The 24,815-nt window shown below is 49.2% G+C and overlaps 1 protein-coding gene across 8 annotated transcripts in view; it reads right to left on the bottom strand.

The window, feature by feature from the left end:
- The window catches only part of LOC121015561 (Fc receptor-like protein 2), a 149,912-nt gene that overhangs the window by 101,622 nt on the left and 23,475 nt on the right, over positions 1-24,815 (bottom strand). Inside the window, exons 1-14 of one of the 8 annotated variants that reach the window (XM_040452528.1) lie at positions 19,691-19,875; positions 19,518-19,609; positions 18,905-18,925; positions 17,742-17,984; positions 17,011-17,271; positions 16,489-16,773; positions 15,191-15,478; positions 14,584-14,862; positions 13,242-13,520; positions 12,765-12,884; positions 5,803-5,922; positions 5,290-5,358; positions 3,642-3,673; positions 3,090-3,569 (exon numbers count right to left, since the gene is read on the bottom strand). In XM_040452528.1, coding sequence (XP_040308462.1) covers positions 3,432-3,569; positions 3,642-3,673; positions 5,290-5,358; positions 5,803-5,922; positions 12,765-12,884; positions 13,242-13,520; positions 14,584-14,862; positions 15,191-15,478; positions 16,489-16,773; positions 17,011-17,271; positions 17,742-17,984; positions 18,905-18,925; positions 19,518-19,545 — 2,163 coding nt within the window. In that variant the 5' untranslated portion in view covers positions 19,546-19,609; positions 19,691-19,875 and the 3' untranslated portion in view covers positions 3,090-3,431. Of the gene's footprint in view, positions 1-3,089; positions 3,570-3,641; positions 3,674-5,289; positions 5,359-5,802; positions 5,923-10,033; positions 10,074-12,764; positions 12,885-13,241; positions 13,521-14,583; positions 14,863-15,190; positions 15,479-16,488; positions 16,774-17,010; positions 17,272-17,741; positions 17,985-18,904; positions 18,926-19,517; positions 19,610-19,690; positions 19,881-24,815 lie in introns of those variants that run through there. The other 7 variants (XM_040452529.1, XM_040452530.1, XM_040452531.1 and 4 more) reach the window with 7 other exon arrangements.

Genomic DNA, 24,815 nt, shown 5'->3' with positions numbered 1-24,815 from the left:
ATCCTATTGATGTAAAACTTTAGAAAAATATGCTCTAATCTTCGGTGCTAGGAAGCATCTCGTGATGCCCTGGGCAGTGAGGGAGATGTTTGGGACCTTGATTGTGGTGGTGGTTTTGTGGATGCATACAACTGTCAAAACATCGAATTGTATACTTTAGGTATGTGTGATTTATTGTGTATAAATTACTCTTCAAGACATTTGTAAATAAACAAAATCAATATAATGCAAAGAATGAAAATAATGTCTTAAATCTTGATGTCTCCCACGTTACCTTCTTGACTGCTTGGACACATGATTTCCTCTTGGATGTTCTCCTAAACATTCCTCAGAGTCTCCCTGACTGCTCACAGGTACTGTTGGTCCTCAGTTTGAGGACCTGGACAAGGGGTTCTGGAAGGAAGGTCTGCATCCCCTCAGAACAGTTCTGTCCCCCTGCCGTCCTCATGTCTCGCTGGCATTGCTGATCCTGTCTGCTCGAGTGGCTGCCATCATGGTGGGTACTCACACTGTGGACATGCCCTCCTGGAGAGTGACTCTTACTGGGCCCGGGATGCTGCCTTGATGCTCCCTTTTGTCACCACTCTTTCAGATGGGTTTCCCACAGCTGGCACCTCATGGCATGTCCTGCCTTCCTTATATGGCTTTATTCTTCCCGCAGCCCAAAGTTGGGGGGCATTCAGAGCAAGATTGAAGCGTAGACACAGATTTCACCCGGATTTCTTGCTCTCTTTAAAGGCCAGGCATACGTTCTAGATAGCACTTTGTATCTGATGATATGGAAATAAGACATCAAGTTCCCCTTTCATAATAAAAATCCGTATTTCCTGGCACCTGGGTGGCTCACTCGGTGGAGCCATGTGACTCGATCTCAGGGTCATGAGTTCAAGCCCCATGTTGGGTGTAGAGCTTACTTAAGAAAAAACTTAAAAAAGAAAATTAAAAAAAAAAAAAAAAGAGGGGCGCCTGGGTGGCTCAGTCGGTTAAGCGTCTGATTTTGGCTCAGGTCATGATCTCGCGGTTCATGAGTTCGAGCCCACGTCGGGCTCTGTGCTGACAGCTTGGAGCCTGGAGCCTGCTTTGGATTCTGTGTCTCCCTCTCTCTCTGCCCCTCCCCTGCTTGCACGCTGTGTCTTTTTCTCAAAAATAAACATTAAAATTTTTTTTAATATGTATTTCCTCTTTACGAAGGACATCACTTTTGTCCCTCAGCAAATTAGCTCGCCAGCTGATTTCTTAAGGCTACGATTGAAACCTCAGACTGGACTGCATTTTGCTGTCTGTTACACTTCCTGCTGTTCAAGCTTCCGACGCCCACGGGGGAGAAGAATAACATCTGAAATACACTTATTACTTTTTATTCTTGAGTTATTTCAGAGGTTTGCAAAGCGTCACTGTGCTGTTTACTTAACGTCATAAACAAGGGGTGGGGTGTAAAATCCACGCTGCCCATAACTCGTATCAGCTCATACACAGCCGTCATCAGTGAGTGCGCTAGCTTGCTAAGGCCTGTTGTTTTTGTGGTTGCGAACAGTTCAGCGTCACCCCAGGTGATACAGGCTAACAACTCCAGCTATCCCTTACGAACACAAGTGACTCCAAGCGACTCTGCCCCTTCTCCAGAGACTTAAGCACACATGGCATGCTATTTTTGTTGCAGACTTTGAGTCTGGAGTTCTCTCTCGTCCAGCAAGAGAGTGGACGCAGAAATGATGACGAGAGAGGCTAATGTGCGGGCGGAGACAAGAACCCCGAGTAAGGGTCCTCGCTCCGTATTTATTAGGGTCAGAAGGCTTACGTACGTGATGGATGTGCAGAAAGAAATGATAAAACACTAATTGTTAATTCACGTGTGTGAGAGAGTAGGGGTTTCGAAGGTATGCGGTGTTAGGGCTTAGGGTCAAGACAGATGGACATCTGGGCGCCCAGCAGGCGGCCCTTTTTCAGGCACCGTTTCTGTTTATCTTAACTTTTCTAGGGACTAAGATAAGTGAGGCATGCCGCCTCAGGCTTAACGAGCCATCTTTCTCGCTGGCTAACGTGGGGCGCTTTCGCCCTACGGTGGCGGCCCTCTGCCTCTGCCTGTTCGCAGACGCTTTCGTCCTGTGGAAGCGGCTTTCCGCCCCAAGCCTTGTTAACCCATTGGTGCAAGCTCAGAGAATCCTTCAACTTATCCCCCACACGTGTCCAATGTTTCTTCAGTGGTAGACAGTGCTTTTGCTAGGCCCTGGAGGAATCGAGCGGGAGCCGGTGGGCAGAGGGAGGGTGTCTCCCGTGGGCCCAGGACTGCCGTGCCCCCTCCCTCCTCTGCCGGCTCAGGCCATGTGGGCTCCGGGGCGGCACTAGGCTTCGCCTGCTGAGTCGTGAGAGTCGCCAGCTCCACTGGGCTTCCGGGGTTGGTGGTCAGGCCTCCGGAGCCTCCAAGTAGTGGATGTTGAACAATTAGACGGTGGAAATCAGCTGCTACGGGTACAGGGGAAGTTTGATGTTGTGAGAGAGGAAGGGTCTTGAAGACCACAGACTCTGTGTGGGTTGGGGTGTGTGTCCCATACCTGCATCTATCTTTTTTTTTAAATTTTTTTTAAATGTTTATTTATTCTTGAGACAGAGACAGAGCGTGCACAGGGGAAGGGCAGGGAGAGAGAGGGAGACACAGAAGCCGAAGCAGTCTCCAGGGTCTGAGCTGTCAGCACAAAGCCCGACGTGGGGCTTGAACTCATGGACTGTGAGATCATGACATGAGCTGAAGTCAGATGCTCAACCGACTGAGCCACCCAGGCGTCCCCGAATCTTAGTCATTAAAAAAAAATTTTTTTTAATGTTTACTTTTGAGACAGAGAGAGACAGAGCACGAGCAGGGGAGGGGCAGAGAGAGAGGGAGACACAGAATCCGAAGCAGGCTCCAGGCTCTGAGCTGTCAGCACAGAGCCCGACGCAGGGCTCGAACTCACGGACTGCCAGATCATGACCTGAGCTGAAGGCGGACCCTCAACCGACTCAGCCACCCAGGTGCCCCCAAGTCTTATTCATTAATATCTGCATCAGCATCATCACTTACCATCTATCTACCTAAAAAAGGAAGCAAGGTGTTTGGAGCAAACTGTTTATTCAGAGATGGTGCATTGAAGGCTTTTGATCACGCTTGGAACACGTGGCCATTGATGGTGACCTCGTGATCCTGGCTAGACGATCCCTCCTTCCTCCTCTGCTCCTCAGGCCCAGGAGGTGAAGGCCCAACCGCCCTGCCTCATGTGTGTCTCCACTGTGAAAACGTGCAGCATTTACTGAAATGCTGCCCCTTCTGTTCCCACAGAACACCCAGACTCAGGCACGGAGGAGTGGGACGGATCTTTCACCCAGCCTCCCAGACGGAAGGTGAGTGGTCGCAGGGAATGGGGAGAAGGCATCTGGGGGCCGCTCTGGGTATGGGGCTAGTGGTCCAAGGCCAGCGACGCGCATGGGACATTCTCATAGCCTTCTGCGGCCTCCTCACGGTCCTGCCGTGCAGGGTCGTCGGGGTCTGCCCTCTTCACCTCTGAATAGATGATTGCAGGTTCCTGGTGGAAAACCTACAAACAGTAAGTACCCAAGGACGGGTGAGGAAGAACAGAAGGGAGAGAGAGCCAGAAAAGGGGACCTACCTCACCCTTCTGATGCGTCCTTGGTGAACGTGCTGGTGGGTGGGAGGAGGAAAGAAAAGTGTTAGCTGCGGGTGACAACTTAACAACCCCCTCGTGATGCACTTAAGCCTTTCCTCTGCTGCCTGAGCTGTTGACTGTTGGCTCTGCTGGATTCCTCCCAGCCTCAGACAGAGCACCCCTTCCCCACACACTGATAAAGCCTTTCCCCTGCCCACCAAATGCCCAGAGTGGCTTCCCGGCGTTTCTTTCTTTCTCCACCGCTCATTGCTCCGGCAAAGCGGGTCCCTGCCCCCGTCCCACCCCCACTCAGGGCCTCTATGGCCACGCTGGTTAGGGGAAGGTGGCACGTGTGGTTTAGTCTGTGAGGGGAAAGTGGAGGAGGCTGGAGAGGGGGTTGGCATCCTAAGGCCACACGGTAAATTCCCAGTGGAGATTTGCGGTGAAGCCTTAAGAAATCTCAGTGTGTACGTCTCTTCTATCCGTCCAAGGGGTCCTCAGGATCTCTTTCTTGTATTTATTCAGCCAAAATGCTCAGTGGGCAAGGACCTTTTTAAAAAAAATTCTTTTTAATGTTTATTTATTTTTGAGAAAGAGAGAGAGAGAGAGAGAGAGACATAGAATCGGAAGCAGGCTCCAGACTCTGAGCCGTCAGCACGGAGCCCAATGTGGGGCTTGAACTCACGAGCTGTGAGATCATGGCCTGAGCTGAAGTCGGACGCTCAACCCACTGAGCCACCCGGGCGCCCCCACAACGACCTTCTATTAAGCACTGGTGAGCCACAAGGGCAGAGAAATGACTACAGGTTCAGCCCATATGCTCAAAGGGCCTATAATTTTTAGGGGGGATAAACGGGCGTGGAAGAAACGCATCGAGTATTACGCGCACCGAGACCGAGGTACAGACTCAACTCTGTCGCTGTTGCAGAGGCTGGACACAGGGAGGGCTGACAGAGGCACCCCGAGTTTCTCAGACAAACCTGAACTATGTCTTGACATGGGAGCAGGGCTCACTGGGTACACTAGGTGGGGGTAGGGACATTCCAGGACAAATAAGACACGTGAGCACCGAAGCATGTGACAGCCCAGTTTGGTAAGGAAAGCAGCAAGGGTCTGCGAGGCGAGAGTAAGAACAGAGCTTCGAGGAGGCGGGAGGCAAGGGTCTGGCTTTGGAACGAAAAGCCGCTGAGGCAGTTGTTCTAGGAAGGGTGTGATCGGCCGTGGGCTCTCAGAGGCATCGTGCTGGAAACCGAGTGCTGGGGGCCCGGGGAGGAGATCAGGAATAAAGAGACCAGTTAGGAGAACGATGATCGTCTACACCTTAGGTTATGAGCGGCTTATGCAAGCAATTGCTGGCCATGCGTCCTTTCAAAAAATATTTGAAGAGGCCCACACTTTTCTAAGCATTGAACTAGATGCTACTGATACATTAATAAAAAAATGACAGCGTCTGTCCTCAGAGACTTTATGGGGTTCCGGCGGCAGTGCACACGGGCAAGCGGGAAGGGACGCAGTCCTATAACAGCAGCACGAGAGGAACAGACGATGCCTGCCTTCCGTGTCGCACTACTCGGGTGGCCTGACCAGAGGCCCCTTGCGGATCCGCTCGCACGCTGCCGCCTCCCCTCTGCATGTCGCGAAGAGGTCTCACCTGGACTTCCTTCTCTGTGCTGTCTGCTCCAGATCTGGGAATAAACCAGGTCGTCATCGCCAGGACTGACTGTGAGAGAGGAGACCATAGCCAGTTGTAGTCAAGAGCCCACGTTCTAGATTCTTCTCAGCCACCAAGTTCATAACCGTCTTCTGTCTCAGACACAGTGCCAGGAATGTCATTTTAAAACTGAATGTGACTCTGCGGTGTCTGGGTGACTCAGTCGGTTAAGCGCCCGACTCTTGATTTCAACTCAGGTCATGATCTCACGGTCCATGACGTTGAGCCCCCATGTCGGGCTCTGGGCTGACGGTGTGGAGCCTGCTTGCGATTCTCTCTCTCCCTCCCTCTCTCTCTCTCTGTGTCTCCCCTACCCGTGTGCTCTTTCTCTCCCAAAACAAACAAATAAACTTTAAAACTAAATGGCGTGTGGCTCAGCCACGGGCTGTCGCTCAGTCTGTCCTCCCAGCCTGGCTCGTCCCTGGAGCCCTGAGCTCCTTGGGGAACCCTCACCATTGCTGTACAAGGGCTGTAGCTCCATTAGGGCTGGCCGGCTCAGACTGGGTGGGCCGTGGAGGGCCTGTGCTGGAGGGTCTGGGCCAGGAACGCTCCCGATGTTCCTTGGGATTGCCCCTGTGACAGACGGGGAGAGGCACAAAGGACAGAAGCATCGGCGGATCGTACCGAGTCTCAGGGAAGCCAGAGTCTGCGTGGCTCCCTCAAGAAAACCCAGAAGGCACGCGATGGCAGATGCAACCCAAGGCAGCATTGCAGAGAAGGTGGACGGAGGCAAGGTCAGAGGGCGAAAGTGCACCGTCTCAAGGTCTTTCCGACACACGAAACACTGGTATTCGCCTAACTTTCTATTGTTCTCAAAATTGTAAATGCTTAGACGTTGACACACAAAGACTTTTGCGTCCCCATAGAACCTGACCTTGGTCTTTTGTAAAAGGTCGCTTTCAACGTTCCAGCTTGTGTTACAATAATCTACCTTTCCTATAAGGTAGCCCGAAGGCTCTACGGGAAAAGGGTTGTTTTTTTCCCCCCAATTTTATTTCCTTCCGTGATAAATACTGTGAATTTAACACTGATAGCACTCAAAAATGATGTGCTGAGTGACTGCGTACTGGAGGAATGCGCCGGGGAAAGAGTGAGGCGCAGCCGAAAGAGGGTGCCATTAAGGTGCCAGTGGTCAGCTCTCTGCCAGAACACATTTAAGGAAATAGATTAACGTGGATGAGCAAATGACACGTAGGTCTGAGTAGCATCCACAAATACGACTGAAAGCAGCTTTCGCGAATCCCATTTATGGATTTCATGAGAATTTGAAAAGGTTAATGAGAAGTCCAGCCAAATATCTTTGAATGTACATAATTCTGTGCCCCTATCTTGTGGGCGTAAATAATTCATGCAGATGTTGTCAGCACAAGAAGCAGAGACCTCACCTGCCGAAACCCCTCCAGAAAAACAAAGGATTGCTGATGGCGGGTGAGCTGTGTAAGTAATGTGCCCTACTTTAGAATGTCCTTTCCTGGGAATCAGATTCATTCTAGACCTCAGCTACAGTAGATCTTAAGGAATATCTGGCCCCACCCTCCACGTCGTATTACAGGTGAGGAAGGTGGGATCTTGAAAGATATTTGTCCAGAATCATACCGAGTAACAACAGCGTGCACTCTAAGGAGGTATGGCCAAGCAGCACAAGAGAGACAACTTAGTATTTAACTCTGGGCCTGGTGCTTCCTCACTTCCTCTTTTCTGTCCTGTCTGTGGCCCTGGGGCCCTGGCAGACCCAACCACTGTGGGTACCTACTGTTTTCTCCACATCCCTTTTTCTCTTTCACTTGGCTGATTCCAACTTATCTTTCTTCCTCCAGGACTTTGCCTGGTCCCAGCAAGCTGTATGAAATGACCTCTCTCCATGCACGGAGAGCCCTGCAATATTAGAATCGCTGTATTGGATGGTAATTACCCATTTGTATGTTTCCCTCGATCTCTCCACCATGAAAGAGTGTGTTACTTGAGGCTGCAAGCTGTCTTAATTGCTTTTGTATTCTCAGTGGCTAGAATGTCGAAAATATTCAGTAAAGATTTGTTAAACAACTGAGCAAGTTGAAGCATGCACTTTGAGGACTAAAAAAAAAAAAAAGACAAGTTGACAATTTTGTAATAGGTGATTACATGTAAACGTAATCTGGAAGGCTACTCCATCGGCCTTGAAAATATGGCAGTTTTCCATCATCACTGAAATACTGAAATCTGTTTGGCCATGCCAGACTCCTCCCAATTTCCCATCTCTGACCTTTGCCTATTTATCTGTGGCTCTCTATCTGTCTCACCGGGCTTACAGACCACGAGTTATTGCCCCAAGTAAACACACTCATGAAGAATAACTGACTGATGTCTGCAAACCCTGAGTTGAACTGGAGGTTCGTGATCCCGGCTCAAGTCTCCCTCCTTAGAGCAATTGCAGTTCACGTCAGTCAACAGCCCGCGTCCTCCCTTGCGGGGAGGTTAGCCAAGTCCCACGATGCATCTGTAAGTCAGTTTATCTCTTCATTTTTAAAACAGAAAACAGACCCAGAAGGTGGCTATTTACATAACACAAGCTAATAGCACTGAAGATTTATGGGCCAGGCACAGTACTAAGCAGCTTATGTAGATAGATAACCCCAAAATGGTAGATACTATTATGTTGACCACAAAGAACGGGTTTGGAGAGTTTAATTTACCTGCCATATAGCAAGTATTTGGCAAGTGACATTACTGGAATTTTCATCCAGGCATCATTACATTTGTCATCGCCTTTGGTAATGGGTTGGGTACGCTCAGGCTTCAGGAGCAGAGCTCTTCTCTTTTAGAAGAGTTTGCAAGGGCTGAGCTCCTCCCTGAGAAGACTGATGGATAATGAGAAGGAAGACTTTGCTGTGAGGGAAGCACAGCCAGTCAGCCAGATTTTGCAATGAGAAAGGCAGATGCCCCCTGATTGGTGGACTGTCAGAATTTCTCACTGAGCTCGCTATGTAAAACAACACCTCCTCTAGATCTGGAGGTCAGAAACTCTTGGGCTCCTGTCCCCATGGAGCACGTGAAGTGATGAGTGCTAATCTTGCCTCCCGTGTGTTGTGTGCTGTTGCTTCGACTGAACCAGCTGGTGTTTTGAACACTATCAACTTCGGCAGTAAGGTTTCAATATCTGCACTTGTAGTATGTTACTAATGAATAAGTGCCACCCACATAGGTGATGAGATCAAAAAAGTAGGGAAAATAGGATGTGTAACCAGCCTTCCATAAGTCACCAGGGTGCAGTGGAGAGAACATGGAGTCAAGGGCTAGGGAGATCCCCAGGTGAACCCCAACTGATGCTTAATAGATACATGAACTTGGAAAGATGACTTCACTTATGAAGTAGCCTCATTTTTCACTCTAATATGGTGATAATAATATTGATTGGATTGAATGTAGTTATGGAACGATTGGGAGAAGTAGACAAGCTGTAAAATTTCATTTAGTGGGCTCTTAATGAATGACACATTTTATGATGAGTACTGTTGGTGTTGGTGCTCTTATTCTCCTTATATATTAAGAAAAATGAGGGGCGCCTGGGGGGGTTCGGTCAGTCGGGCATCCGACTTCGGCTCAGGTCATGATCTCGCGGTTCGCGAGTTCGAGCCCCACGTCGGGCTCTGTGCTGACAGCTGGAGCCTGGAGCCTGCTTGGGATTCTGTGTCTCCCTCTCTCTCTGCCCCTCCCCTGCTCATGCTCTGTCTTTCAATAATAAATAAGCATTAAAAAAAATTTGAAAAAATGATATACACGTGTAGTTTTATAGGTAATGTTATTTATGAAAATACTAGGTAGCTTTAAGATATCAGTCATAAGGGGCGCCTGGGTGGCTCAGTCGGTTAAGTGTCCGACTTTGGCTCAGGTCATGGTCTCATGGGTTCGTGGGTTCGAGCCCTGTGTTAGGCTCTGTGCTGATAGCTCAGAGCCTGGAGCCTGCACCAGATTCTGTGTCTCCCTCTCTCACACAGATTCTGTGTTTCCCTGTCCCTGCCCCTCTCCTGTTCGTGCTTTCTCTCTGTCTCTCAAAAGTAAATCAACGTTAAAAAAAATTTAAATATCAGTCATAAAGTGTTGGTGTTATTTTTCATACAAAGAACAGGACAGAGGCTCATTGATTGACATGAAAAGAAGGGTAAAAGGACAATGCTTGACCAGCATCATTAAGAAAAATATGTAAACTTTTTCATTAAAGTCAGATCCAAATATTTTATTTGTTTGTTTGCTTGATTTTCAGTATGAGCCCTAAGAAAAGGAGAACGGAAACATTTGGCCTGATAGAAAAGGAAATGCCATTTTATGCCAAGCAGAGTGGCAGACAGAAAGTAAGGTTTTAGTAAATCCAAAGTACAAAGTATTGAAACTTTACAGGCACCCAAGGCATTGGATAAAAGAGTCCATTAATTCAAAAATCCTTGATCCATGAAAAATCATGTAGAGAGGAAAAACGCAGTCACAGGAGAACAAAGAAGGAAGGCAGATTTCTTGTCAGAAACAACGCATACAAGAAGACAGTAGAGCAACATCTTTAAAATACTGAAAGGGGGCGCCTGGGTGGCGCAGTCGGTTAAGCGTCCCACTTCAGCCAGGTCACGATCTCGCGGTCCGTGAGTTCGAGCCCCGTGTCGGGCTCTGGGCTGATGGCTCAGAGCCTGGAGCCTGTTTCCGATTCTGTGTCTCCCTCTCTCTCTGCCCCTCCCCCGTTCATGCTCTGTCTCTCTCTGTCCCAAAAATAAAAAAAATAAACGTTGAAAAAAAAAATTTAAAAAAAATACTGAAAGAAGAAAAAACTCTCAACCTATAATTCTGTGCCAGCAAAAATGTCTTTCACAAGGAATACAAAATAAAGGCTTTTGCAGACACGTAAAAGCTGAGATAATTCATCACCAGCAGACCCATACTATTAGAAATGTCAAAAGAAGTCTCTTAGGCAGAAAGAAAATGATACCAGATGGAAATATGGAGATACAAAAAGGAATGAAGGACATTGGAAGTGGTAACTACTTGATTCAATATGTAAGATTCTTAAATTATACTTAAGTCTACTTAACAGGTAAGTGATTCTTTACAAAAATAACGTTAATGTAGCTAGGAAGGAAGGAATGGAGGACACAATGGTAATATTCTTATACTATATGTGAAATGATCCCATGTCACTTGAAGATAGACTGTGGTAAGTTAAATATCTATACTATAAACCCAAAACAACCAATAAAGTAAACAAAACAAAGAATTATAAAGTTAATAAACCAATAAAGGAAGAAAATGGAATCATAAAAAATACTCAGTTGTTCGAAAAGAAGGTAGAAAAAAAGAGAAAAGAAAACAAAGAACAGATGGGACAAATAGAAAACAAACAGCAAAATAACAGACTTAGCTCTAACCTTATCAACAATCACATTAATGTAAATGGTCTAAACACTTTAGTTAAAAGGTAGAGATTGACATATTGGATTAGAAAGCAAGAACTAACTCTATGCTATCTATAAAAAAATGCTTTAAGTATAAGGGCACAAATAGATTAAAAGTAAAAAGATGGATAGAGAAATACCATGTTAATAGTACTTACCTTAATATCAAAGACTATTTCAGAGTAAATGATACTAACAGAGATAAAGTTATCATTTCACAAGGATAAGGTAGTCATTTCATCGGAAACACAAACAATATAAACACTTATGCACCTAATAAAAGACATTCCAAATACCTGAGGCAAAACCTAATAGAATGCAAGAAGAAATGGCCAATCCACAATTATAGTTGGCGATTTCAATACCCCTCTTTTGGTAGTTGATAGATCAAGTAGAAAATCAGGAAGGATAGAGTAGACTTTACCAACACTATCAGTCAGGTTCCCCAACAGACCCATACTGTGATAAATGTGAAAAGAAGTACTTCAGGCAGTGGGGCGCCTAGGTAGCTCAGTTGGTTGAGCGTCTGACTCTTGACCTTGGCTCAAACCATGATCTCATGGTTTTCTGAGTTCTAGTCCTGCCTCAGGCTCTGTGCTGACAGCGCAGAACCTGCCTGGGATTCTGTCTCTCCCTCTATCAGTCTCTCTCTCTGTCTCAAAATAAATAAACAAGGAAAAAGAAAGAAGTACTTCAGGCAGGAAGAAAATGATACCCTATGGAAATATGAAAAAGAATGAAAAACACTAGAAGTAGTAACTCAGTGGGTATTACCTTGACATCAACTCAGACAAAGGCATGACAAGAAAATAAAGCTATCAGGCAATATCTTTCATGACCATAGATGCACACATTCTTAACAAAATTTTACCAAATCAAATTCAACAATCATGACCAAGTGAAGCTGACTTGAGAAATGCAAGGCTGGTTTAACATTCAAAACTCAAAATCCATATCAATTGACTAGAAAAGAAAATCCTATGATCGTCTCAATCAATGTAGAAAAGTCATTTGACAAACATTTTTTCTATAAAAAATGTTTTTTTTTTATAGAATGCTTTTCTATAAAAAATGTTTCTCAGCAAATTACAAATAGTGGGGACGTCCTTAGCTTACAAAAACATTTATAGAATGTCTTTCTATAAAAAATGTTTCTCGGCATATTACAAATAGTGGGGACGTCCTTAGCCTAATGAAGAACATCTAGAAGGAATCCACAGCTAATATTATCATAACGATGAGACCAAATACTTTCCCCAAAGATCAGGGACAAGACAAGCATGTCTGCTCTCGTCCACCACTTCTATTCAACATTGTATGGGAGGTTGTAGCCAGTGCATTAAGGCAAAAAAAGAAATTAAAGGAACCTGGATTGGAAAGGAAGGAGGAGAACTATCTTTATTTGCAGATGACAGAATCACCTATGTAGAAAATCTGATGGAATCCACAAAACAGAGACTGGAACTAATAAATATGTATATAGCAAGGTTGCAGGGTACAAGACCCATATACAAAAATCAGTTGTGTTTCTATACAAGTAGCAACAGTAAGAAACTGAAATTTTAATTTCATTCTCAGCACCTGTATTAATTTTATCCGAATTTCACAATATGTGACTGGCATTCAGATGTATCTCAGAGTTTATGGTTTGCGTCTATGGCTGTTGTCTATTTTTTGTTACAAATGAAGACTTTTTTCTTTTTTTATGCCTTTGGTTCTCAGTAAGCTTTGGACCAGGGGTGGAATGGTAAATACTTACCGTTCTAATTTTTAATTGGAAGCAAACTCTGCTACCTGATTTAAATCTCAAATTAAACACATGGAGTAGCAACCTTATTGAGAAATTCATTTTGTCACTTGCCTACAGAGTGCCAGTGAGTAGAACGGAGGGCCTAGTATTTGGAAGGGAATAATGACCTTCATGGCATGCATCGCATAAATCCAAATTATCATAGTGATGGCAAAAGTCACAATGCCAAAGGGCAAGACATAAACACCCACCTGACTTCCTTTGGGTTCTGAAGCGACCCACCAGAGCAGCCGTAGCAGCAAGACCAAGCATGCTTAGCAAGCACCCGATGACTCCCACAGTGATATGGGTTACTTTGTTCTTGGAAAGCCCTACACGGGAAGAGCTATATTTGAGTCCCAGTGGCAAATGTTTTTAATCTAGACAACATGTCGGTGGGGGCTAGAGATCTCTCAGGGAAGGTTTCTCCCGGATTCTGATTTCTCCATTTGGTTGATTATCTCCATGATAATTTGTAATTTTGAAAATAACAGCGCATGAGCGTCAGCATCTAAGATTGAATAGTTCCCTTATCCTTCCCCCATGAAATCAGCACCGATCTCTGGAAGTCCCAAGCCTTGTGTGCATGTTCAAAAACTCTTTGATGCTTGCAGAATTTGTACAGTCTATAGGGAAAAATATTTTCTTGACCTTAACTGTAACCTGGAGGCCAGCTACCCCCAACCCACCTGTGATGTTAAGTGACACCATCTCGCTGCTCTGAGCCCCCAGGCCATTGTCAGCCCCACAGGAGTAGTTTCCAGAATGTTCTGTGGTCAGAGAGAGGTTAAAAGATGCTCCCCCTCCAAAGGGGGCTGAGGTGTTCCCCAGGATGACATCCTCATGATAAAACCAGTATAAGATCGGGGGAGAACCCCTCTGGGCCTCACAGCGAAGTTCTAACACATCTCCCACCATAGCCTGGGCCACATCAGGGTTGAGGGTGAGGACAGGGTGAGACACTGGAACTGAAAGAGGAAACACAGTTCATTTGCAGTATTAATTGAGTATGCATACTAGATAATAAAGGAAATATCCAGCCTGATTTAGTGGTAGGAACACGGACCTGGGATCAGGAGAACCCAACTAACTTTGAGTCCTGTCTCTGCCCTTTGTCAGTTCAATGATCTCGATGTTTTGGAAGTTTTCATCTCTCTGAGTCTCATTTTTACAACACGCATTTAAAGTTAGTCAAGTTGTGCATGTATATAGTTAATAAACAAACATTTGGGGTGCATGTCCAACACTTTTGCCAGTGATGTGGGGTCATGGAAAAATCCAGAGAATGTAAGGGTTTGAGTCACTGGAAGTCATTGCCCTATCTCTTTTATCCTGCCATTTTTCCTATGCCCCAGTGCTCCACTCCAGCCCCCAAATGCTGGGCACTTCAGAGTAATCCTGGCTTGGATGAGGGGTCTCCCCTAAGTGGACACGCACTTTGCTAACTGAAAATGGGAGATGGGAGATGCCTTGGGTCCTCCGGCGAGGAAAAATTTTGTTTGGGGATACTGAGAACAACAGATGAAATAGCCTGTCGTTCAAGGAGTCAGAAGGCCACAGAGGTTCTTAGAGTCTGGAAGCCATGAGGAAGCTCTGTAGGTCTGGTTCCTGTGAGTGTCCGTGAGGAGACACGCTGTCTGATAATCCAGACAGACATGAAGTATTCGGGATGGGATGGGAGTAGTGGAGGAGCACGTGGGCAAGGACCAATCTCGTCATTCGTTCTTGGACAAAGGGATTTGGAGATAAAGCTTTCTATCTGCTGAGCCATCATATATTTGGTATTTTGGAGAGTCTGTGAGCCTCCAGTAGAAAGACTGAGTGGAATACATGGCTGTCAATGACAATGACAGAAGAAATGACTTTCAGAATGTGTGGTCACAAGGAAGAGTCCCAGGAGGTCTCAGGCGGAGGCAGAAGTGGGGAGTTTGCTGGGACGCCACCCCAGCAAAAAGCCTAGAGGGGCCTCTCTGTTTGTGAGAAGACATAATCTGTTCTTAGCTGTGACTGCTGAGAGCATATTCTGCTTACCTGTGATGCTGAGGGACACCATCTTACTGCGCTGAACTCCCAGGCTGTTGTTGGCCTCGCAGGAGTAGTTTCCAGAATGTTCTGCAGTCAGAGAGAGGTTGAGGGATGCTTCTCCTCCAGAGGGGGCCGAGCTGCTCCCCAGGGGGACGTCCTCATGATAAAACCGGTACAGGATGGGGGGAGAGCCCCTCTGGGCCTCGCAGTGAAGCTCCACCACGTCCCCCTCCACGGCCTGGGATCTGGGCCTCCTGATGGTGAGGACTGGAGGTGAGACTGGAACTGAGGGAGACAGGGGGCGGTCAGAGAAGGTCCCTGACACTGTGACACTGTGGTAGATTAATGGCTCCACTCAAGGCCCCTAAAAGTAGACGTACTCCTTGAACCATGGGGAGGCATCCTGGATAATTTTTATTCGTTTTCCTTGCTAGTCAGTCTTCTCCACAAGAAGCAAGTTGTTTTGACTGACTTTGCATCTTTGCTGTTCCTTGGTTGGCCATTAAATCTTCAAACCTCCGTTCCTTGCTTCCATCAGAAGATCCTCGTGGCTGACAGAGAACCTAAACCCCAGTTTGGGAATGGGGCCAAGTGACAGGAATGAGGAACTTACCTCTCAGTGTGATTCTGATCCGTTTACTGAGGACAGGGCCATCCATGTTGTCGGCCGCACAGTAGTACCTCCCGGCATCCTGCTCCCTCACGGAGGCTATCCGCAGCTCTGCAGACAGGGCGTTCTGGGTCTTCCTGCCCAAACTCCTCTCCGAGCCCTCCCGGTGCCAGGAGAACGTGACAGTCCCTGTACCCGCAGCTACTGAGCAGATAAGGACGAGGTCTTCTCCTTCAATCAGCTGGCCCACAGGGGGCTGCGTCTCTAGATTCACATCAGACACAGGGACCCCTAGGAGGACAGAGGAGGACACGACAGGGTCTCCATGGCAGGTGCTGCAGGGCCAAGGAGAAGGCTGGTATTGCCGTTAATAAGCCAATAGCAGCAGGTGCAATAGTCAGGGGTCTTTTATTTATTTATTTTAATTAAAAAATTTATTTATCTTTGAGAGAGAGAGAGACAGAGAGAGACAGAGAGAGAACAGGGCAGGGGCAGAGAGAGAGGGACACACAGAATCTGAAGCAGGCTCCAGGCTCTGAGCTGTCAGCACAGAGCCCGACATGGGGCTGGAACCCATGGACCGTGAGATCATGACCTGAGCCGAAACCAGACGCTCAACCGACTGAGCCACCCAGGTGCCCGGCAGGGGTCTTTTAAAGGAGGAATTGAGGAATTGATTGTGTACGTGATTATTAAAGGGAGCAAAGCCTGTCCCCCACACACCAATTCCCACCCTCGGGAAATGTGGGCACGTGCCTATGATCTTCTTTTAAACCTAATGTTGACCACAGGCAAGTTTTATGGACCTTTATGTCTAAGGCATCTCTGATGCATCACCGGACGGCAGAGCAAGTGAGAACACGGGAAGCTCGCGTGGGCCCTGACGTGACTTGATCGGAACCCAAACCTGTCTCCACAGGTCCCTCCAGCCTCACCTCTCTCTCCCCACATCCCGCTCTGGCTATTCTGGTTTGTGTTTCTCTTCCTCTTTTCTTATTATTTTGGAATAATTTTCAACCAACACATGGACGCACCATAGGGGCTTCTACGGGCTGCGTGCGGTCATCAGAGCTTCTGTGTTGACCCACAAGGAAACACATCCCGTATGTGTCTGGGGCTCCCACAGGGCTGGGCACCCCGGACACACGATCAGTAACTACTATCACCTAACTCATAGGGAAGAGAATGCTGCGGGGAAGTTAGGCCAATGCCAAGCACAGAAAAGGATGGCAGGATGCCTGGCTGTTACTCTCAGGCACGTTCGTGATCCCAGGGGGCAAGACCGACCCGCAGACACTCACTATGGACACGTATCTGGGATCGTGGGCTTGTTTTCAGGATCCTGGGAATCACCGTCCTTGCTTGGCACCAGTAGGAGGCGGCGCCTTCACTCCACGTGGTGGGGATCTGGAGCTCCGGGGAGTGGCTCCAGCCGGCCCCCAGAGCCCGGTGCTCTTTGAAGAAACAGAACTGAAGTCTAGTGTGCGATGTCTGTGGAGGGAGCCAGGTCTCACATGTCAGGGTCATGGGGCTCCCCTCGATGGGCCAGGAGGGGCTGGCTGTCAGCACAGGACTCGGAAACAGCTCTAGAGAGACGAACAAACGTAGTTCCTGGGGCAGTGAGGCTCTGAGCTCCTGCAGAGGTGGACCTGTGTCCTCAGGATCAGAGGTAGGGACCCACGCAAGTGGAGCCACCTCTTGTCTCCCTCCCACGGCTGCTCGGAAGAGGCCGCTCACGAAATCCCCACCGCTGAGCACCCCTCTTCCATCCCACACGCTGGTCCCTTGCCAAGCCCTATTACCCATGGGAGTGTAGCCATTACCTTGAACTTGGATCTTTAAAGGTCGTGAAGTTTCTGTCCATGACCCCCCCCAAATATATGTCCCAGAAGCAGTACAATGATATGTGCTGTCATCGTTGAAGGCTGGATATACTGTGATGTTTGAGTTATAAGAACTTCTAATTTTTTCTTCATTTTTGTAGTACGTCCTTTCCATAATATCTTCTTCTTCTTTCCCTCGGCATCTCAGAACTACTTTATCTCTTTCAAAGGCAGGGTGTGAGGCCTGGAGGACCAGCCAGTCTGCAAAGAGCGAACGAACATGACATATCCCATCTATTTCTTTCTGCAAAGCCTCATTTCCACCCATGAAGAAAGAGCCCTGCATGCACCTGTGACCGTCCTCCACTGACATTTCCCTGTGGCCCCAGTACCCAGTTCTCCCTTGTCCTAGGACAGCGAACGAATTTTCAGAGCAGGTCCTTGAGACATCCTCATAAGTGTCGTTAGCTGAGGAATTTGACACCCTACCTTTCTTCAGACCCGAGTCCCTTTTTGCCTGGTGGCTTCCGGGTTACTGACTCCTCTCTGGATGGAGGAGATGGACAACGCGCGATCCTCCGCAGCCTATCTCCTTATTCTCCCCACTGGCATCAGCTCACCGAATAGCCACATGCGGGCTCGCAACCCTGTCTGGGTTCCCTGCCTTCGCCCAGGCTCCAGACGTGCCGCCCAGGGGCTTGATTTCAGAGACCCACCCCTTCTTTCCTCACCAGATAAAAACTGCACATGCACGGGGTCACTGAGGGAAGATCTTTGGGTCTTGCATCTGTAATGTCCAGACTTGCTTATTTGGAGTTTTCCGGATTGTCTTCTCAAGGGAGTCTCATTGTGATACCAAGATACGTATTCCCAGGCTAGAGAATGGTGATCCTTACAGAAGAGAGTCACTGTCTCTCCTTTGAAGGCTGTGGACCATGGAGGTTTGAGGAGAAGTAAAGCTTTTGGAAGTGCTCCTGAACGGGAAAGAGAAAGGGTCAGGCAGATGAAGGTGAATGGGACGTGGGTGGAAACCAGGGCTGGTTGCCGGTGGGAAGGGAGCCGACAGGACCCAGGGACCTGCTTGGGGCGGAGTCTGGTCTTCCTTACTCTTTGCCCAGCCTGGAGGTGGGCAGGGGGGTGTCACGGGGGAGAGGTCTCAGGTCCCTGGTGTGGGCTCAGAAAAGCTCAGGAGATGTGACGGGCAGCTGGGCAGACACCGTGCGGGCCTCTGGGGGCGGGCTGATTCTGAGATGCTCTTGTCCTTGACATTCCTGCCAAGGCACAGGTGGGCCTGGCTGAATGAGCCTCAGAAGCACTTTCTAGACTCTGACAAACCGCTTCCTACTTGGTTGCTCATAGTTAATACACATTTTTTTCCACTTTCGTTACTTTCAAACCTTGCTTCCCTTGAGATTTCACGGGGAAGGCAACTTCTGTCCGCTCTCCAGCCAAGTCAGACACAATACAAAACGGAGGGATATGAAGAATTGGAATGGAGGGGCACGGGCTGCCTGCGCCATCGTCTTTGTGCATAAAACTGCAGCTGACCAACGGGACCAGAAACTGAAGCGGGACAGCCACACAGGCTGCGGCACTTTATCTCTCTGTCCTTCGACGGTGGCTCGGGCTTGAGCATACAGGGTGGGGGTGGGGGTCCTTAGGGAAGAGAGGAGACGCGTGGAAGGTTCTGGGCATTAGCCTCCTGCCTCTGCAAATGCTTCTTTCACTCACGCGAGGGGGGAGAGAACCGAAGGCGGGAGAGACCACAGGAGGCTCGGCGCGCCTGCCATGGTCACAGGTGTCACCGCTGACGTTGACCCACTCCCCGCAGCCCCCATGTACGGGGGAGGACCCGTGCCCGGAGAGCAGGGGGAAGAGAGAAGGGAAGACTGACCTGCCGGCTGTCGTCCGGGAGCTGTGTGAGAGCCAAGGTGAAAGGTTAGCACCGGGCGATGGGGCTCCTGCCTTTGCACTTAGACCCGGTCGTTCCCCGCAGCCCGGCCACGGCTGCTTCTCTGACGCTTCCTCCCATTTCCTGGCCCGCATCCCACACACCCCCCCCCCCCCCCCCCCCCCCCCCCCCCCCCCCTCGCTGCTTGGGCCCCATCCCCCTACTTTCTTCAACCTCTGGTGAAACGTTGACTTAAATTCTCAGGAAGGGAGCTGTGTTGCTCTGCAGACCTTCCCTCCCTCGCCCGCGTGGGCCCTAACTGTTTATCTGAGCGTTTCGAGGTGTGGTTTGGCAGGGAGAAAGCCCCAGCTTCCCGGGAGCTGGGAGAGGACACAAGGGGGGAGGCCCGGGGTCCCACACTTGGCCTGCTCTGGGGGTCTCCGGACCCGTGGGTCTTCCTGGGCACCAGCTCTACTCGTTTTGTGCCTCTGCTGTGTCTCTGAAGTCCGGTGGGAGCGGAGACGGAAGCCTCCCGGGGGTTTGGCCCCCCGCCCCGGGGTCGCCCCGGCTGGCATTAGGAACGTCGGGCCCCCAGCCCAGTCTGGGCTCTACTCACCCAGGATCAGCAGCAGCCACAGAAGCATGGGGGCCGGGCCTGGCCGAAGGCAGGGGAAGACCGTGTCACCGAAACCCAGGCTTCTGTCCCATCTGCGAAGGAAGTATGGGGCGTGGGACTCAGATGAGGTCTGTGAGAACTGAAGAAGAGGAAGCAAAGTGATCCTAGCTTGCCTGTGTTCGCAGAACGTGAGTGTGGCCGCCTCCCTGTCTGTCGTTCGGGGCTGGCCGATGTGAAGTCTCAGATGCTGGTGGCCTCCTTCCACCGGTTCAGAAAAGTGTCTGAGGCTGTGCCCGGCTTCTCTGAGAATGCCACGCTGTAGATCTCCCAGCACCCAAATGACACTGTCCTCATTTTCCGGACGGAAACCCCCTACATTATCTTACGTTCACACAGACTTGAGTGTCACGTGAGGTACCGATATAGACACAGGTGGGGAGTGTGCGGTGTGCGTGCGTTGCGGAGTGTGAGCCCCGCAGAGTCAAGGCGTCAAAGCAGATGTGAAACCCTCTTTGACCTTTGCATACCCCGGGCCGAAGTTGCTGGAGAGGAAAATAATGGAAACTCGCGGGGGCACCTGGGCAGCTCGGTCGGTCGAATGTCCGACACTTGATTTCGGCTCAGGTCATGATCCCAAGGTCATGAGATCAAGCTCCACATCCAGCTCGGTACCCACAGGGTGGAGCCTGCTTGGGATTCTCTCTGCCTCTACTCCACTCATGCATGTTCTCTCTCTCTCTCTCTCTCTCTCTCTCAAAATTAAAAAAAAAAAAAACTTAAAAAACCTAATGGAAATTTGCAGCTTAGCAAGGTGCCCTGCTGGCTCAGTCGGTAGAGTATGTGACTCTTGATCTCGGGGTTGCGAGTTCCAGCCCCACGCTGGGGGCAGAGATTACTTAAGAAACAAAAATTACTCAAGAAACAAAAAACAGAACCCTCTTCCGATGAGGAAAACGGGCTTCCCTAAGTCCCACCCAGACCTGCACAGCGAGGGGGTGAATGGACCAGCACACAAACAGGAAGCTGTTTCATGCAGGTGGCAGTGGCTGGACCCCCTCCCCCGCCCCCATGATTCTTGCTGTGGCTAGACGCCTCCGGCAATAACCATCAGGAAACGTGGGGGAAAGAGAAGATTTGTTATTTCCATGTCCTGGAAACTACAACATGTGCCTACAGCCACACAACGAGGTCCCAGGCCTGGGGTTCTTCTGCTTTCACTGGGGTCCAGGGGGTGGGGAGAGCACTTAGGGTTTCATGGGCTTCCTCTGCAGCAGTGAATTTAAAATATAAGAGCAGGAATGTAAATGCGTGAAGAACAAACACAAGGGGTCCAAGTGGTCGGTTACCCAAGTCCACCAAGATCAACTGTAAGCTGCGGGCGGGACGCCCCCTGTGGGCTCACACACAGGCCCTGTGTCTGACCCGGACCCTCCTCGGAGACGCCCTCCCCAACCTCAGGGTCCAAGGGTCCCTCCTGATTATTTCCTGTTTCAGCCCCACCTGCGTCTCTCACTGTCCGTTTCCCTCCCCAGGTCTGCAGCAGCTGCAGCCATTATTTGCTTATCTTTCTGGCCCTTTCTCCCTTCTGAAACTCTCATCGTGTATTGTTCAGCCTCTTGGGCCTCTCCCTTTCCTTTCTTCACTCTTTTTCACCTTTTCTCCTTTGCTCCCCTGACTGAAGTATTTCTGTCAACCTGTCTTCAGTTGTCTGGTCCTTTCTTTCACGGGGTCTCGTCTGCTGTCCAGTCGCTTCCCTGAATGTTTCAGGTCAGTTGTGTTCTTCTGTTCTGTGATTCCCGTGTGGTTCTTTTATATGGTTTCTATCTCTTTGTTGTAGCTCTTGCTTGTGCATGCATGGGTCTCTGGACCTCAGGGAGTGTCTTTCTGGGGTTATTTTTAATTCTCTGTCAGGTAAATCCTATAATTCTACTTTATTAGAATTTGTTTCTGGGCATTAAAAAAAAATTCTTTTAATGTTTATTTTTGAGAGACAGAGAGAGACAGAGCATGAGTGGGGGTGGGGCAGAGAGAGAGGGAGACACAGAATCCGAAGCAGGAGCCAGGCTCCGAGCCGTCAGCACAGAGCCCGACGCAGGGCTCGAACTCATAAGCTGCGGGATCATGACCCGAGCCGAAGTTGCACGCTCAACCGACTGAGCCACCAAGGTGCCCCTTAAAATTAAAAAAAAATTTTTTAATGTTTATTTATTTTTGAGAGAGACAGAGACAGAATGCGAGTGGGTTAGGGGCAGAGAGAGAGGAAGACACAGAATCCGAAGCAGGCCCCGGGCTCTGAGCCATCAGCACAGAGCCCGATGCAGGGCTCGAACTTACAAGCCGCTAGATCATGCCCCGAGCCAAAGTCGGATGCCGAACCGACTGAGCCGCCCAGGCACCCCGTGGAAATTTAAAGTGTTACTGTGTTTGTCATGTCTTTGGCTCTTCATTTTCCTTGACTCTCTGGGTAGGTGTCTGTTCATTAGACAAAGAAGACACCTTCCCAGGTCTTCGCAGACTGGCCCCATGCAGGAGGAAACCCCTACCAATCGGCCCGTCAGAGATTCTGGGGCACTCTACGACTCTTTCCCTCCCCGGGGGGAAGCTGAAAACCGGGATTTTTGCCTTGTTCCTTTGTGCTGAGCAGGGGGGAGGATCACTGGCACCTTCCAGTGCCATCTGCAGACTCCCCACACTTCCCTGAGTGGCTAGACCCATTGGTGCTCCAGACTGACAAAAGGCAGGGAACAGTGGCTCCAGATGCAGGAGCCAACCCCCACCTCCCCTGGGTGAAGCTGGGTTCTAGGGACTCCCTTCCCTGCTCTCGTGCTGCTGTGTCAGAGGCAGAGTCCCCTGGACTCAAATCTCCCTTCTGGCTCTGGTGGGTCTCAGTTCATGTTCTCATGGGACGTAGAAGCCCTTCGTTAGTTTCTGATTTCTCTCACAAAGGGAATTTGTCTGTGAGCCATTCCTGAGTTGGTGTGTTTGCGGGAAGAAGGAGTGTGCAGGGCTTCCCGCGCTACAGTCTTGCTCATATCCCAAATCCCACTGTGTTTTCAGTGCCCACGTCCAGAGCTCTGTCATATGGTGATTCGTCAACAAGTGGTTGCTGAATGAGTGGAAGACCAATGAACGACAAAGCGCAGGATGACAATTGAAGAAGTTCAGACATTAAGGTGTTTCCTGGGGTGCCTGGGGTGCCTGGGTGGCTCCGACTTTGCCTCAGGTCGTGATTTCACGGTCCGTGAGTTCGAGCCCTGCGTCGGGCTCTGTGCTGACAGCTCGGAGCCTGGAGCCTCTTTCAGGTTCTGTGTCTCCCTCTCTCTCTGCCCCTTGCCGGCTCCTATTCTGTCTCTGTCTCTCAAAAATGAAGAAACGTTAAAAAAATTTTAAAGGATATTTCCTTAGTCACTCCCAGTTAAAGGTCCCTGCGATAGTCTGGAGATGAGGTATCAGTTACATCGCTCTAAACTACATTAAACTATTTATTAAAACTGCACTCCATTTGTCGTGTAGTGTGGGGTTATTGTAAACTATTGATTAGACAGAGTGTGGATGCCACCTCTTCTGAGAGGTCTTCCCTACTGAATCTGAGCTGGGTGTTCACCGTGGGTGCTTCAATAACACTCCGATTTCCTCTGCAGAGCGTGCACTTGGACGGTGCAGCACAATGTCTTGTGTCTTTGACGATATCCCCAGTAGTGTAAGCACCTTTGGGGAGGGAAATGGCGCCGGCTCAGCTTTGAATTCTCTGCGTCCGGCACAACTGTCAACAAAAGAAAGAGTCGATTGAATGTAGCTCTGAGATGTAGTGTGTTCGAGTCAGACTTACTCTACGTGTGAAGGAATACAATTCATTCCACGGTCAGAGGCGGAGGTGATGTTGATTCTTGCCAACCATCGTTTCCTGTGTCTGGAAAGAGGTGCTCGGAAAGCAGCCTTTTGGATGCTGTTGCCACGTGGTGCCAAAAATATTGGATTTCCGATCTTCCCCTCCGTAAGGCGAGGACACATCGTGTGCATGTTATAGTCTCAGCTTCTAGCCCGACGCGTGCCATTAAGTGTAGTGTTGCCAGATGCAGGGTCCCCAGGAAATTCGAACTGCATACAAAAAACGCATGATTTTTATTGTCACTGTGTCCCATACAATATTTGGGATAAATTCACACCAAAAAAGCAGTCCTTGTGTGTCTGAAATTCAAATGTAACTAGAAGTTTTGTACTTTTAGTTGCTACGTACGGCAGGCCTAACCGGACAGGATCACTTCCGACGTGCGTGAATAACTTCGTGAGCGTTGCGTCGGGGGCACCGGTCCCGTGCCGTGTGTGTGCACGTGGCTGTCTCCTCAGCTCGCTCCATCCCGGGAGAAGTGAAATGATTCACCTGGTAAATCTGGGCGAGTAATAAATGAGGCATGCCAAGTCAGCTCCACGCTTTCTGCCTCGGACACAAGACTAGAGGTCTAGTCTCCGTGCAGGCACAGACCTTCCCCTGCCCTGGAGGGAATCTAGAATTTTGAGAGCAAAGTCTCCGAGACACAAAATTTGGAGCATAGGCTTAAACAGAACAGAAAAAAAAACAAAGGAGCGGCATATTCACAAGGTGGGCTTTCAGCGTTGGGATTTAGTGAGAGCAGGGCATTTGCAGAAGAAAGAGGCTCATACTGAACCTCCCTTCTAAGTTTACTGAGCCCACAGCCTTGAGGCGTATGGCTTTGTGACCTTGCTAGGTGACATCGGCTTGTGGTGCTTTTATGAAATAGACCAGTGGATGCTTCTACAGGGCAGGACTACCCCATGGACACCAGTAAGGAAAGGGTTCAATAGCCTCATCGGGGGCCTGAAGAGAGTTGGGGAAATCCCTTTGAGCAGGAGCGAATGAGGCAGGGCTTTCTTTACCTGCGGGCAGGAGGCACAGGGATGACCACAGGGTCTGCCTGGCAGCGGAGCCTTGGGGGGCTCAGGGGTGACCCCACAGAGGCCAAGGTAGCCTGAGTAACTTTCCAGGGCACTCACAGCTTCAGCGCTACGGCATGCTTTAGTCAAACTAGAAATCTGTGAAGCTTTTTAAGGCCCTGGTGACCAGAATATTTTTGAGCTGTAAGGTTCCTTGTGAGCTACAAAACACGAGAAACAATCTAGCTTCAAATTGCTCCCGTCAGGCCTAGCAAGTCTCCTGCATCAGTCTCCCCAAACTCCACCCTGTGTGAAGGCCCACGATGCAAATTGGAGGCTCACTCTTGAATTCCTGTGGTATTCCCTAGGCTCAGGGGTGAATGTATTTGAAGAACCAGTGGGTAA

The sequence above is a fragment of the Herpailurus yagouaroundi genome, unplaced genomic scaffold (assembly GCF_014898765.1).
Source record: "Herpailurus yagouaroundi ecotype Mexico unplaced genomic scaffold, PumYag 207, whole genome shotgun sequence".
Lineage (NCBI taxonomy): Eukaryota > Metazoa > Chordata > Mammalia > Carnivora > Felidae > Herpailurus > Herpailurus yagouaroundi.
This window is presented reverse-complemented; position numbering and strand designations above follow the sequence as displayed.